The following is a 15,129-nucleotide window of genomic DNA, read 5'->3' as shown; positions in this document are numbered from 1 at the left end:
TGTTGCTTGCCGTTTATGTATGGCAGATTACGGTTTTGAGGATAGCTATGCCGCCTCATTTGAGGCTAGCCTTGGGCTCAATCAGGAACGTAGGAAAATGCTGAAGGCAGGTTTAGGTCTGAATATAGAAAATTAGGCAAAAAGACCTGACATAGAGTTGAGCGGGAACGTATTGGCTCATGTGAGAGAGACAATACACTTTGCTTTCTGTTGCGTAGTTGCCGATATTGTGTAGAAAGTAAGTCAGCTTAGCTTGGCAATGATTTCATAGACGATTGTATTTTTTGGGAGAACCAGAGAAAATCGTATTAATATCTGGTTAAAGGACGTATGTTTGATGTTTTTGTAGTCATAGTCAGTATCGTCGTAGTAATAACAACTATGTAGATGAGTTCTATTTGTGTCTCATGCGTCTGTTTCTATCCATAAGTCAGCTGCTATGGGAAGAAGCATTCGAAACTTGCTCGGGATAAACTTCCACTGATTATATAAACTAAATTAACTCAAATGGTAAGATCTGCATGGCGAGACAACTGGGGGATGATTTATCCTCTCTTCTAACCAGAGAAAAAGCATTTATTTATTCTTACATTAAGCGGTCCGAGAGTTACAGACCTGTGCGGTCACAAAATCCTTTGAATTGAACCTATACAAAGCTAGCTGATGCTGATATGCCATTACATGATATATTTAGTTATGTCTGCGTGTACAAAAGCTGAGACCTTTTCGTCGATTTAAATCGCTTCCCCTAATTGCTGGCGGGGGCAGTGAAGGTTATTTTATACTATATGACCTGTTTTTGCTTTGATTCACAACAGTATCGGACCTATATTGCCACGGTTGTAAACCCCCGTTAGACTCAAAAGAGCTGTAGTGGAACAGGCGTCTGCTACCAAAAACTAAACTAGAACTACTAAAAAACAACGATTTATTTCCAAATTCTACATAAAGAAAAAAAAAAGTCTACTATATTTCATGGATCTGTTTGCAACCAAGAATTTATAAAACAGTGTTCTGTCTAGAGATTTATAGCTATAGAGGACATACGAATAAATTAGACGTACGTAGATATGGGAAGCTATGAAATTTTGCATTAACGACGCAATAATGACGATCGACAGAACGAACAGCCTCTTACAAACTGACATCTATAGCGTCCATGTAGAGTAAGTTTGTCAAAACAAGAAGGACACACGAAATGACTTCAACAAATACAAAATCTTACACCTGCATTCTCAGACTGATTAATTTATCAGCTGAGAAACTGATAGTGAATGGTATTTCGATGGCGTTCTAACAGCAGGCTCTTTTTTGTGCAGTAGGACATTTGCGCTTACTATAACCTCCATAGATTCAACGTGGATCCGAACCTTTGTGGCTAATCTGACGGCTTTATCTGTTGACAAAACCGTAGGACCTACGAGACCAGTCATCTCGTTCACTCACATTTTTGCAAGAACGCCTACTCATATATCATGTAGAAGCCATTAGTGTGACCGCAGATTCCACTGGAAAAGGAGCAATTGTGAGCGAAATACGTAATCAAGAACAAAGCGTATTGCACAACTTTCGCCTCTAGGGGTGCTGCATTAGGATGACGCAAGACCAACCACTCGCGCTCTGTGTATGAGCCGTGGTTGAGCCAGCGTAGCACAGGGATGATACGAGATGACAATCGCGACGGGACGCGCTGTGTATTTGTGTAGAAGCCAACATGGGTAAAGCAGCCACTTAAGGTGCAATCGGCTATTAAAACACGAAAAAACAAAAAAAAAGAGTTCTATCGAACGGTTCCGCTGCCAACAACCGACAAGAAAAGGCACATAGTTAGGTCGTTACGCCTCGACTCGGATGCACCATTGGATTAGACTACATAGAGAAACGTAGAATCGATTCAGATCAGCTCGACATTGCTAGTTAATACTCTATGTCTAGGGCTAGAGGTAGCCGTAAGGGAGCCTCGCGGGCGAGGTTCTTTTCTCTTTGTGAGGGCAGCTACCTCCATCTTCGTGAACTACAACAGGAGACAGCTAAACTGAGGTAGACAGAGAGTTCGCGAGCGGACTGTGAACTGGGCTGGTCTTCTCCGCTGGTCGTCCAAAGCGGCGGTGACCGACGATTGCAAAAACACCCCCAAAAATGGGTCCGATTCTGTTGCGTATTCAAACTGCCACGGCTGGCCGCTGTGGCAGCTTCTGCTGCGCATGGCCGAACTGACTCGCAGTTGCCCGAGGGAGGATGGATTTTGCCGATATAAAGAGGCCAAAAACGGGTTGATGGGTGATAGGCGGCAATCCTGTTGTTCGCTTGTTGTTGATGTTTTGTCGCTGCTGTTCTTAGAGCAATAGCGGTCGTACTGGGGTTGATGGTGGCAGCAATGGCGGGTGAAAAACCCTCCCACAAGGGAGGGGTATCCTACCATGTATTAGACGAGCGTTTTGCGCTCGAAAAATTCAGCAGTAACAGCAGCAGCAGCAGCAGCAGCAGCAGCAGCGAGATTCAGAAGATGGACTAGCGACCGCTGGCGCTTAACGCAGCAATGACGAATCTCCTCAGACTTCAGAGTTTAGTTTCGGCCTAGACGCCGAGCAAACCGGTTCTCTTCCAGCGGCGCCAATCACGGCCGCTGGTAAGATCAGAACTTCTGACGCGGTGCTGTTTTTCAATCTGTAATTTCTGAGTCGTCATTATGTGAACGACGAAGTAGGCCTGAGTCAAGCCACTGAAAGGCAACTACTCGTTCGGAGTTCCCGTTTTGCACCATATAACGGACGCGCTTAATCCATTGAATATCGACGGGTTTGGTTGAACGTGTAGCGAAGAGGTTCCGCTTGCGGAAATGCTAATAAAGGATCCGTAGTCTAGCTCAGATGGGAATTAGAAGACAACCATCAACAAAACAGGACCTGTACAAATGAAGAACTCCTATTGAAGACGTATGGACGCTAGACGAGAAGAGCGAAGAGCGACAACGGTTAGGCTAACAACGCGGTGGCCATTAGCAACATAAAGTACCGACAGGTGGGGGCTGACAGGCAGTGGTTTTGAACATACATCGATGTATCGTCCCCGGCGGGTTTCTGCTTTGCGGAAGTGGGGTGCTACGCCTATTGACGCCGCTTCAGATGTTACAACGAGGATGTTCTATGACTACGATGTGAACGGTGAATAAACCTTTTCAATTTCATTTCTGTGCGACTGCCCTCAGTCTCATCATCTCAGGCGGCGTGCCTGAGTGTTGATAAGACAATGAACAATCGGCAGTTCTTGTTGCGGTGTTCCAGCTAGGCCATTATGATGATGATCGACGAATCGAACCAGCAGAACGCCGCTATTCAGAACTGAGTGAGCGTCAGTAATTAATGTGTGAGAAGAAAAAACGACGTGAAACGGTGCGAGTTAGTACTTGTTTAGATTAGTGGGTGTATCCACTGCATATATCTGAAGTAAGTGACAACGTAAGTAGCTCCATAGTTGGCGGATGCTGTCTTGTAGGGGGGATTGAGCCAGTGGAATACGTTGAGTAAATGATTAAATCAGCTACGCCGCCGAGAACCTGCCCGCTTGTAGAGAAAAATACCCCATTCATCCATATCAATTGAACATCGGTCGTACGTCTCGATGCATTTATCTCCTACACGAGCGGAATCTGTGTACAGCTAGTTTCCATAGCAATGCAATCGTTAACTCTTAGGCTGTTCTCATAGACGTAACAGTGGTTGTGAAATCATAGCAACAATCAGCAAACAAAGAACATCCACAGCTGAATGGCAGGTACCAGCCGGCATCAGTTCGTATAGAGCTACACAAGTCGTGTATCTGAGTAACGAGCACAGCGTTGATCATTAGTTGGCCTGTTATATTTCAGACAGGACACCATTCTGCTAACGACCACGTGTAAGGTATATGCAGCAGCTACACTAAATTTGGCTACTCTGGCACTGCATAATCTGCTAATGCCCGGAAAAATAAATTTTGAATTTTGCGCTCTTATTCGTAGGACTTGGCTCGAGATATGGCTTAGGCATGGGTGACGCTTGAACGTTGCCCTTGTCTAAACTTGCACACTGTTCTGCACTGTGATGCCAATGCCAACGTCGTCATCTCGATATTAAAATTTCCCGCGTCGCTAAGGGTCGAGTTTTTCGTTCGCCGCCACCGCCGCCGTCGCACTAGCTGCCGCTGTCTGCGCCGATCCAATATTTAGTTCCCAAATCCCGCGTACCTTCTCCTGACCTTCATCTATGCATTCCTTCTTCGCTTTTACTAACGCTGCGTTGTCATGGAAGATAACGGCGGCAAAGTATGCAGCACAACGGACCGCTGGCAGCCGGACCGGGTTCAGGCCCATGGGGTCGTGTGGTTGGTGGATCGAAAGGGCGATATTACTTTTATTCATTTCCCAATCAATATCTTTGGCTGGACGTTTATACTCAGAAGAATAAACAGTGTCGAGGCCCGGGGGTGGCTGATGAGGCCAGTGGACAGCGGCTGATAGGGGAATAGATATCGGAGTGGACCGGTAATAGCCGGATGACGGTGGCGGCGGGGAAATTCGTCGATGTCCGTCTAAAGTTGGCTTTCACTCGCAGCGACTTGGCTTGCCTTTCGGTGACAGTGGTTGCGTTTGTCCGATGGGGACAATACTAACGAATGTGTTCATAACGAAGCTTTCGGTGCAGACCGATGAAAGTACGATAGCAATTAACCAATTCTTCTAGTAGCTGCCGTCTCCGTTGCGGTGCAGTGGGTGCCGCCACCGCCGCAATCACCAAGAGCCGCTCCTCCCGTACACTCCCCCCGCCTTCTTCCGACACAGCGCCAACAGGGAGATCCGTATTGCACGAACGTCGTTAAGTGGTAATAGTGCTAATGCCATGCAGCGCCCTCTGGGAGTGCCTTCGGAAAGCTAGCTAGTTCGCTTCGTAAAAGCGTGTACGTATGAACGTTGTCCGTAAGGTTGTCTAAGGTTGAGATTGAAGTGGCAGCGGCCGTCGCCATCGATGCAGCGTGAAATGTACGATGAACAAATCTATATTTCTAACTACTAAGCACTCATTGAGGCTACAGTACAAATGACGACTGAACGAAAACGATATTTGCTAAACGGGTAAGGCAATTGCAGTTTGGATAGCGGCCGCTAGAAAATTATTTCCCCCAATTCCGTGCTGTTTGCAACAGATTTTCCCGTTGGAGGACCGAACACCAGTTGTAAGTGGGCATATAATAGAAAATTAATGACGCACAACGCTCGAAAGGGTCTGCATATTTGAGAAGTAATTAGCGCGGAACGCGCGGCCGATCGAAAGGCTTAGCAAGATCGAGAAATGGGTCACATCGAATGAGCCTCGCGAGACCTCCGATTTTGCTGTAGGTTTGCATCTGAAATGAAATTATTCATAAATTTGTGCGAATCTTCCTATGCCTCCATAGGCATCCATGTGTAAATGATAGTTTGTCAACTGTAGACGATTTCGGGGTTTGACCCGTGTGTAGTAGGAAGGGCGGGGGTAGACCTTTCCGGCAGCGAAGTATACAAGCCGCTAAAATCCGCTAAAAGGCTTAAAAGCCAAACAGAACATTCGTTTGCTTGTGGGATCCTCGCCAACGACAGTTTATGCCGGCAAATTGCCGCTGGAGGATGTAGAATAAATATGTGTGCTAACGACTAAAACGTAAACATAATCATCAGTATCATCACAATTTTCATTTGCCTCATCTTGATTCTGGGCAAGAATAAAGGTGAGAGGAGCATGCAATCAGTTTCATATTGAAATGTAACATGAACATGTCTTAATGTGTGTTGACATTCATAATCGATATATTGGTTAGACTAAACACGACGATTGGTATCAGCACTCCGAGATAACAGAACCGGAACATCCTTTTGGCATGATGTCCGATACGCGATCAAACCGTCGCATAAGACATATATGTGTTCACTATGACAACATGGTAAAACGCGTTCAGTAACCTACTGCTTTGCCTGCTTTAGAAACCACGGTACTCATTGGAGTATGCTCGATCTCGGGAAGTATTGTATTTGACGTGGTCGTAAGGACTGGCGCGTACAACCATGATAAATATGTATTCGCACGGTTACTGCCATCTTACTTATCTGTGTTTTACTTCTGTTAGTTGCTCTGCTGTGGCAACTGTTACTATCTACGCTCGTAGTGCCATCTGTATTCGTCTGACCGTCATCGGGGGCTTTCCCTGGACGCATTAAGTACTCTGTGTGACCCAGCTGATATGAAAATAATGCAACTCGCACAGTGGCTAACGTTAAAATATTTATTTTCCTCACGGAGAAGATCGTTACCTTTCAGTTGGTTCGTTGATCACGGGAGCTCAACGCTTGCACTAAATTTCCTAAGATTTGGCGCTGAACGCTAAAGGAATAGAAAATAGAACTGTCGTTCGTTATTCGGTTGTACGGGAAATTTTAGAGCTTCGCCTATTTAAAAAAAGAAATTATAGGACACTATGGTACTGTATCTATTATTAGTCGAGACTCTTCTATTGTAGCGGCTCATTGATGTTTGATTGGATCGTACCTTTGAACAATGACTTGTATCCGTATAAGTTTCGGTCGAGCCATGTTACTAGATAATGCTATATTGAATATTTTCTTTTTTTAGTTTGCGTTACGCGTTTAGAAAAGGCAGAGGAGGCCTGCGGACAACTCGGCCTTGTTATCAGGCTGACTGACCCTTCATAAAAACCGTATTCATAGTGCGTTTAGCAAGAAACTTATGCCGTTGACGGCACGATTTCGTTGTTATAAAGGTGCAAGTACCTGCTACCGGATAGTTAATGCAGAGGCTTGCAAAAATATTAGGCAGTTCTAAAGAGGCAAACTCTTCTGTGAGGGAACGGATAACCACAAGTTATAATAAACCAATAACCACAATGGAAAGTTGGATGTTTCGGGATCGTCGAAAATATACATGCGTCACTTAGTCATCTGCTAGAATGATAACGTTGATGAAGGAGTTATAGGTATAGCAAACGTTACATGTGAATATAGCTATCTCTATTGTTACACAATAGGTCTCGATGTTCCGTGAACCTAACTTAAAGATATATAGCAAACATTATCATGCGTATGACCCTGTTCCATATTTGACTCATAGCTAGCCCTTCTACGACAGACTTACGTGTTGCTGTTTCAGTACTTGTTCAAAGCTTACGCGCCGCTTCATCAGATATATATTTGTGTAAGCTGCAGATAGATGATCCTATATGTCGTCTGTTCTTCCGCTATTTCATTAAACTATTGATCTGGTATTTCTTGCAAGTTATTAAGGCATACTGTGATCGTTTTTATGTGATTTGTATCATTTTGATGTAGAATTACAATGCGCGAAGTAGCAGTAGCAATACGAGTAGCAGCGGCGGCGCTATTGGAAGCGGCGGCAGCGGCGGTTCGGGAAGCCATCCGAAGGGACCATCCCTCGCTGAAGCCTATGGACAACTTCAACTATCTCACCACTTTCACCAGGTAAAACAGGCATATAACGTACAGTTACAACCGAAATGTGTTTCCAGTTTTTAGGTGATAGGAGATAAGGGAAAAGAACGTGCATCTATTATCGCCTTTTATCATTATCTTCAATGTGCCGTATTACATACCGGAGCCTTACCAGTGAGAGCTAATCAAATTATATTAAAAAATTATCTAAAACCGAATCATTAAATGTTGTAATTATGTCACTTGTAAATAACAATAAAAATTTGACAATACTTAAGGGAAAAGTACTTAGGTAAACCCATATAACATTTGAACGACTATGTTTTGGACAAATCGTTGTCTTCAACAAAAAAATATCTCATCTTCTTTCTAACTCATCGGGACAAGAACGAACAGCTTCACTGCGAGCACTTGGCTAAGCGCAAGAACCAAGTAACAGTTACATTAACATGCATCTTGAATTTTTTTTCTTGCTATGCATAAACGCTACGAAAACGGAAATTCTTAAATAGTGGGCAAGCCCTATTTAGCTCATATGACGAAAGCAACATCACCCGCATCCGGCTAAACCCCGGTAGCCGATGCGTATGTGCCGTACCTCAAACAAGCCTATCTTCTCGGAGAACGAACACTACAGTAGAATTTTACAATGTTGCTCACCGCTTCTATAAGCAAGTAAACGCGCCTCGTTTTAATTGAAGAGTGACTGCAATGAAGCAGTTCAATACCAAAGACGCCGCTGCGCGATTGTGCGTTAACGAAGACCTGCCGTGTCACTAATAAATCACCTGGTCACTCGTCTGCTTCTAGATTGTGCTGTTGTTGTTGTTGATGGCAGGGCCTGCTATTGTATTATGTTATGGTGCGTCGAAAAGAAGTATCTTGAATGTGGTCCGGATCAGCTACAATCCTCTGAACGACGCGACTCATCCAGTCATTCCAGAATCATTATTTGAGTCGATCCAGCTGAGTGCTGCGAATCTGAGCGGTCCTACTGCGCAAACGCCCGTCATCGAGCGCCAGGCCGCAGTGTAAAACCGGCAATTAATCGACGGTAGCGGGGGGAAGGACTAGGCGAAGCAACGTAATTTTTGCCTTCGTTGAGGGTTTTCTAATTCGGACGGTCCGATGGCCGATCTGATCGAGTTAAGCGCCCATTTCCTGTACAATCGATCGGTATTGCTCAGTGAAGATCTATTCGTTCATACATGCATATGTATGCGTATATGATCGTATATATGCTAATGTAAGTATATTGACAGTATAGCTAGATGCGGGCCAAAAACAGTGCCTACACTGCAACATGAGCTTGTGTCTACGTGGTACATTTAACCCTTCGATCCACGCAATATCCGCACTTTATTACTTAAGAGATGTGTGCGCGAAAAGGAATCAGCTTTCCCGCCCATTGAGAGCCGTAGCAGATGAAGAGAACAAGGAGCGAACGACCAATTTGTACCCCGACACAAAATAGCTTCCGAAATTGGTCAAAATTTGTAAAAAGAAAGGGAGGCAATGTAAGGCGTATGTAATACGGGACCATCTGCTGGCTGAATGTTTTGCGCGCTATCAAGGAGAAGCGCAGGGTGGCGGACGCACTACACCCTATCACTATCTAATAATGAACCCATTTGCCTATAGTGCCACTCAGTATCTTAGTACACCGTATTCTGTTCGAAAACGAAAAATCTAGTTGAATGATGGGGTGGACATGGAAACGGTATTAGCTGCTAGTTCTGGACCAAATGAGGTAGATGCCTATCACAGTTCATCAGGGCGCGGAAATTGTGACGAGCGAATGTAAAACGTGCGTGAAGCAGCTGTGAGAATACCTGATCTCCCAATTGAGTCCTTGATGCTGTGTGGTCGCATAAATAAAAAATACCATAAAACTGCACGTAGTTTTAATCGGTATTTATTGGCCCTTGGTGGATTCAGTTTATGAGCATCATCAGCTATAATCATGCACAAAAATATCTTCATGTAGGACGATAGTATCCCTCCGATACTGCACGATGGAAACAAAATTCGCAAAAACATTCTGTTTTGTATCTAGGAAAATATGGCTTAAACATCAAACTACGAATACAACCACCAGCAGAACTATAAGGGCTTACAAGCCTCATAGTCGTCTCCAAAAACTAACTAAGAAGGGCTGACATGATGGACTGCCGGTAAAATCTATGAATTTATAATCGATTTGTATAGCACCTAGAGCTTACATTGGGTACTCAGCCAGGAACTTGCGTCCACATAAAACAGGTCAACAAATGGCGAGGTTGAAAACGCACCGCTAGTCTTCATCCACGCGACCATGCATACACATATATTTGTCATTCCACTTACTATCGTGCTGTCTAAATCATGTATTACTTAATTATTTCGTAAGGTACATACATCATTGCCCCTAAATACCCGGCACGATTCCAGCTAGAGCTTGTGTTAATGACAATGTTGTTATGAAATTATACCATATTCAAAGCGTAATCTATTTATTTAATGCGGCAGTGATTATGTTAGTCTGTTCTTTCGGCTCGGGCCGTCAAGTCAACCATCATGACTGATTACCTAGAGAAAAAAAAAAAAGAGGAGCAGCCGAAATTATTGACTGGAATCCGATTGTTAGCATTACTGCGTATTAAACCTTGTATTTACCTGCCTAGGCATCTGTACTTACATCTCATTTAGCTCGACAAAGGAATGACGTCGAAAGCCAATCGCACTCGTGTCAGCTTGTCTTTTACCAGACCTCATCCATCCAATTCCAACTAGAGCACTTGATGTATCTATTATAGGTTATTGTGGGGTGTTAGGGGCGTTTTGCGGGAACGCCTACGGCAGTAGCGATGGTAAGCAGATAAGCTTGCCAGTTTGTAATTTCTCTCCAATTGCGGCACAAGTAGCAGCTGATATTTGCGGTTGCAGTAACGTGGCATGGCATGAGGTCGGGAGCCTTGTTGCCACGTGCCGGTTAAGTTTTGCGTTGCTGTCCAAACAGACAGGCGAGCAAGGTTTCCCTTAAACGTTCTGCCTGCCCTTTCGGTGACCCCCTACGAGTATCCCCTCAACCACTTTCTTGAGAATAGTGCTCTGCCGGCTAAATCGAAGCAAGAATGGACCCGCAACACAAACGGGTACTGGAGCAGCCTGTGGCATTTATTGGTCTAGTAATTATTATTATTGCCTGGGACAAAGGACCGGGGCAACCGCAACGTCAGGACTGGCACACGTACCATGAGATTGTAGATTGAACAGGAATAGTGAAACAGAACTGGTAGGAAATAATGTAGTCGTCGCTGCCGCGTACAGAACCTTAACTTGTAAGAAATTAAGGCGAAAAGCTTCTTTGTAAGTTGTCTAAGTGTTTTAAGTCTGACTGGCCCGCCTACACCGGTGCCACCGCCATCAGGGCATAGGGTGGGCGTCGCCTTAGAGGGTTGTTTTGTGGTCAAAAGAATGGCGCATTAGCAAGACAAGGGAAAGCAGGACTCATTTGAAAGAATGATTTGGTCAGGATAAGAGAACACATATCAAAAGCATCCGCGACGCAGCGTGAAAGCTAGGAGAGGAAGAAGAAAAAAGGCGTCTGCTAATGTTATTGTTGCTGCAGATGTAGACTAATTGTTTTCATTGCTACAGCATTTAATCATCTCGCGACCAGAAAATATCGGCGATATCGGTAACGACGGCAACAACTACGCTACTAAAATCGGCTGAATAGATAGGATTATACGTGGACGCAAAGCACTACCGATATCGCTGTTGCTGCCAACTTGATAGTCGAACAGATGTTTCTCTAAGCAGGTACATATAAGAGTATCTGTGTAGGTATAATATAAAAAAGTGCTTACAGGTCCTTCTGGGAATAATTAATTTGTGCATTGCTCTATGCATACGATGATGTTGTATATACATGGCCCTTAGCGATGACATCGGCTCTTTCTTATCGTCGTTTCAAGCATCATTTTTTGGGAATATGCCGTAGTACCCATCTAGTCAATGTCATTATTACGACAACGTTCCAGCGGCATCGGTACAACGATGGCTGCAGATGCAGCTGGTCTCGTTCATTGGACCTCCACTCTTTCTTTAAATTGTCGATATAATTTTTATCGCCGCTGATAATGCTTGATTGATAATAATACAATGTTCATTCGACATTACGTGACATGACCGTTAATGTATTTCAAAGCTGCTAATACCATACCTTGTGGGTTCAGTGAATTAAGTGTAGCGTACTCCGCACAATCCGCACCAGATCCTCCTTTTTATTGTTCTATTTTACTTTCTCTTGCATTTAATGACTTTTGCATACTTGTCTTGATTTGCTCTTCCCTTTCGGTCTGTTTATCTGTCTGCATGGCGACGTTCCCTTCTCAGATTCAGAGGTATCGGCTTGAAGAGCCTGCTGCCGCCGTCGCTAACATATTGCCCTTCCTAATCCTCGCTGACTTCCCGTCTCTCGGGGGGCACAGTCTCTGCGCAGTGCAACTGTTAGGAACGAAAGATTCCCGGAAAGCTGCCATAGATTACTTCCATCGTGTTCTCTATCTAAAACAGTTACGTCCTGCTCCTGTCGGTAACAACAGAAGTGTACAATCCATTTTTCCATAACCCCGCAAGCACATTGGTTCACGGATCGAACAGGGCAGATTTACAAATTTAGCACCCGTTCGGCTATCTCAGCCAACAATGCTCTGACCAGTACTTGTCTGAAAAGAAAGCACGTTCCTGTAAAAGTCTAATAGTAGTCTTTGCGTCAGAATTTTTTCTAAATAAGCTCTTCGTACACTCTGGTCGTTCGTTCAAATGGGAACGCGGGTGGTGGAGTTGGAGAAGTCAGCAGCAGCAGCTGCTTTCACGCCGTCTGATGGCGGAAATGAAAGGCCGGTGAGATGAGCAGTGGGAGCACAGCGTTGCCTAAGAAAGAGGCAATGAGATAGCGGACTGAATTGCCACATGTTACCTGCCGCTCTCTCTCCGCTAGCGTGACCACTACTTCACTAGAACTGCCCACGGTTCGTTTGGTTGTTGTTGTTGTTGCTGGCGGCTTCGGTCGCTGATGCCGTCGTTCCTGTTGTTCCTATAGCGAGCCAAGATGGCGGAGGCAGTCGGTACACTCCGACTGACTCGTCCGTCTCGGAACAACTCATCGTCGAAAACATCGTTTTCGAGAGAAAAGACCGCTTGATTAGACAGCTAATAGGGAATGGGAAAATGGAGGGCGTTAGGGGGAGATTGCAGCGAGGGGCTAGCATCAGTAAATCACGGATCGTACACTACACGGGAGGTAAGAGGCATGAATTGGCGGTCTCCACGTGCTGGTTACGGGCACATGCTATTTCCTACCGCCGCAGACGAAAGCGAACTAAATGGGACAGACCGGATTAATGGTTTGAATAACATTCGTAGATACTGCGTCCATTCTGCTCTACAGTTGATGTTATGCGAATTGCAACTGCGAGGGTAAATACGTTTTCTCGTAGGTTTCCTCAATGGTCTGACGACTAGCGGGCCCTTTGAAGGCAACCATCTGTCTTAGTGCGTGATTGTCACGTGAGGTAAAGGTTAAAGCTTACCCTGCCGAACATATCCCTACCATTACGTGATTGTCGGACTCCAAAACTTCAAGTTGCTTCCTGTAGCTATGCCGCTTTTAGCTTGGACGAAAATGACTGGAGATATTGGCGAGGTCTCTACGATGGTTTCCGAGGTTAGAATCCTTTCTGCTCTTTTAGTGGTTGCGGCTGGAGTCAAAAACGGTTCTAGTTCGCAGAACAAATCTAAAACACTCTTCCTGGCCGAAAAGTTCCAGCTTTCTGGTTTGATGTATAGATTTCTATTTCGCTTTACCTTCAACCAGAGTAGGAACGACGCAGACCTAATACAGAAATAGAGAGCAGGACCCAGTCAGGATCAAAGGCGGAGCAAAGCCACTTGTGAGTATTTGTTTTAGACGTACAATCTTTTCGACATGATTTTAAGCGACTGAAAATTGTTAAAGGTCTAAAGAGAAGAGGGTCGGATGGTCTTGCGGCGAAATCGGTTGTCTAGAAAAGTATGACATGAGCCGAAGTCCAAGTATCGTTGTGCATGCTCAGAATGGAGGCAAAACCGGTAGCATATTGTGCGACTTTACTGGTCGGTCCCATGGATAGTCAGACTCGTGGCGGTTGGATGTCATAGTGTGCCACCCATTTGCTCTTATCCAGGATTTTAGCGCGGTGAATGACGCTTCCTGGAGGATTTTTTGAGCACCACTGTATTAGTCCCAGGAATGGCCCCAGATAAATGTTTCATAGGACTGTCCAGCTGGCACCATTCGAAGACATCCTCTTCTCTAGTCATTTCATTCTCTCCCATTCTTGTGAGTCCCCTCTAGCGTCGAGTTGCGTCGGGTTAAGTTGGACAGAACCCACGACGACAGACCACCATCGACTTCTGGCGCGGTCGCACCCGAGTCGCGTTGCAAAGCTCCAACAACTCGAAACGATAAACTCTTCAAACAGCCATTTTTCTCAGCGCTTTTTTGGCGGTATTAATTTTTGCCTTCGCCATCGCCATTAACCATTACTGACTGATGCACCACTTTTCTCTACCATTTTTGTCCTAGTTTTCTCTTGCATTTTTGCGCCAAAATACCCCAACACAGCGGTAGACGGCCGATAGTTGGGCGCCGGGCGGCACCGATCACTAGTGCGATGCGCCGGGTCTGTACCGTGGACCAGCATGTCACGCAATCGCTGTTGTTTTGGATTTGGCTGAGCTCGTCCGAGTTCTCTGCGACTGCTGGACCGACTTGGACAACGAAAGCTTTCTCGCTCGTTCTTCGTTTATCGCTGTATTCGAAGAGTTCTCTAACTTGCTTTTTGGTCGGCTTTCAGGATAATCTGAAAGAGAGGTGCCTGTGTGTGTTGGCCTGTGTTAGTTCGTTGTTTTGCTTGACTACCGCGACACCTACAACTGCTAACCAGCATCCGAACGCCGAGCTGGGGGTGAGAAGCTTTGAATTTGGACCCAAAAACGCCGTCACTGGCCAGTTTAATCGACTGTTCCTCGCAGCGACTGCGCTCCGAACCTAAACCCAGCCGCCCTTTCTCCTTCCTTTGCCTGGTAAGCGCCTGGTGAGTGTCCATGGCTATGCTATTGCCGCCTTCCCTAGACTACCTAGCCAGGCTCGGCCACTCCCGCCGATGTATTTTAGAGTTTCTTTATACAAGTTTCTGAACCTTATAGCTAGTCATACCACTCACACAAGGGGCAGTGAAAGCTAGGTAAACGAGGAGTCGGCAGCAGTGGCACAACTACGAGAAAAGACCGTTGCTTTTCAGACTCGATCCTAGCGCCACTGCGCATCCCTATTACGGCCACCATTTCTGTTACTACTATTACAGCGAGTTCTATGGGTTGGACTATGACCGCTTAGAGAAAGAAAATGGCAGGCAATCTGTGCGTAAGCGTGGCTACATGTGTGTGTCCGCGCTTCCGACCCGCTCTCGTCACATTCGATTCGAGCGCGCGTTCTCTTGTGGGATATAAAGGTGGAAGGGGGTTCGGCGAGCGAGAACCTTCGAGACAACGGGCGAGAAACAGGGAGAGGCAACCCGTTGGTCGGTATTAGCGAAAGAGGCGCACGGCAGCGGCAGCATCACCGC

At 45.4% G+C, this 15,129-nt stretch overlaps 1 protein-coding gene across 6 annotated transcripts in view; it reads left to right on the top strand.

Moving 5' to 3' along the window:
* Positions 1–15,129, top strand: part of LOC111244978 (uncharacterized) — a 184,835-nt gene that overhangs the window by 55,123 nt on the left and 114,583 nt on the right. For 5 of the 6 annotated variants that reach the window (XM_086979296.1, XM_086979297.1, XM_086979293.1 and 2 more), the window contains one exon: positions 7,355–7,504. In XM_086979296.1, coding sequence (XP_086835422.1) covers positions 7,355–7,504 — 150 coding nt within the window. Of the gene's footprint in view, positions 1–5,632; positions 5,743–7,354; positions 7,505–15,129 lie in introns of those variants that run through there. The other variant, XM_022792648.2, reaches the window with a different exon arrangement.

The sequence above is a fragment of the Varroa destructor genome, unplaced genomic scaffold, assembly GCF_002443255.2.
Source record: "Varroa destructor unplaced genomic scaffold, Vdes_3.0 BEIS01000002.1, whole genome shotgun sequence".
NCBI lineage: Eukaryota > Metazoa > Arthropoda > Arachnida > Mesostigmata > Varroidae > Varroa > Varroa destructor.
The sequence above is the reverse complement of the archived record's forward strand: the minus strand, read 5'-3'. Positions and strand labels throughout refer to the sequence as shown.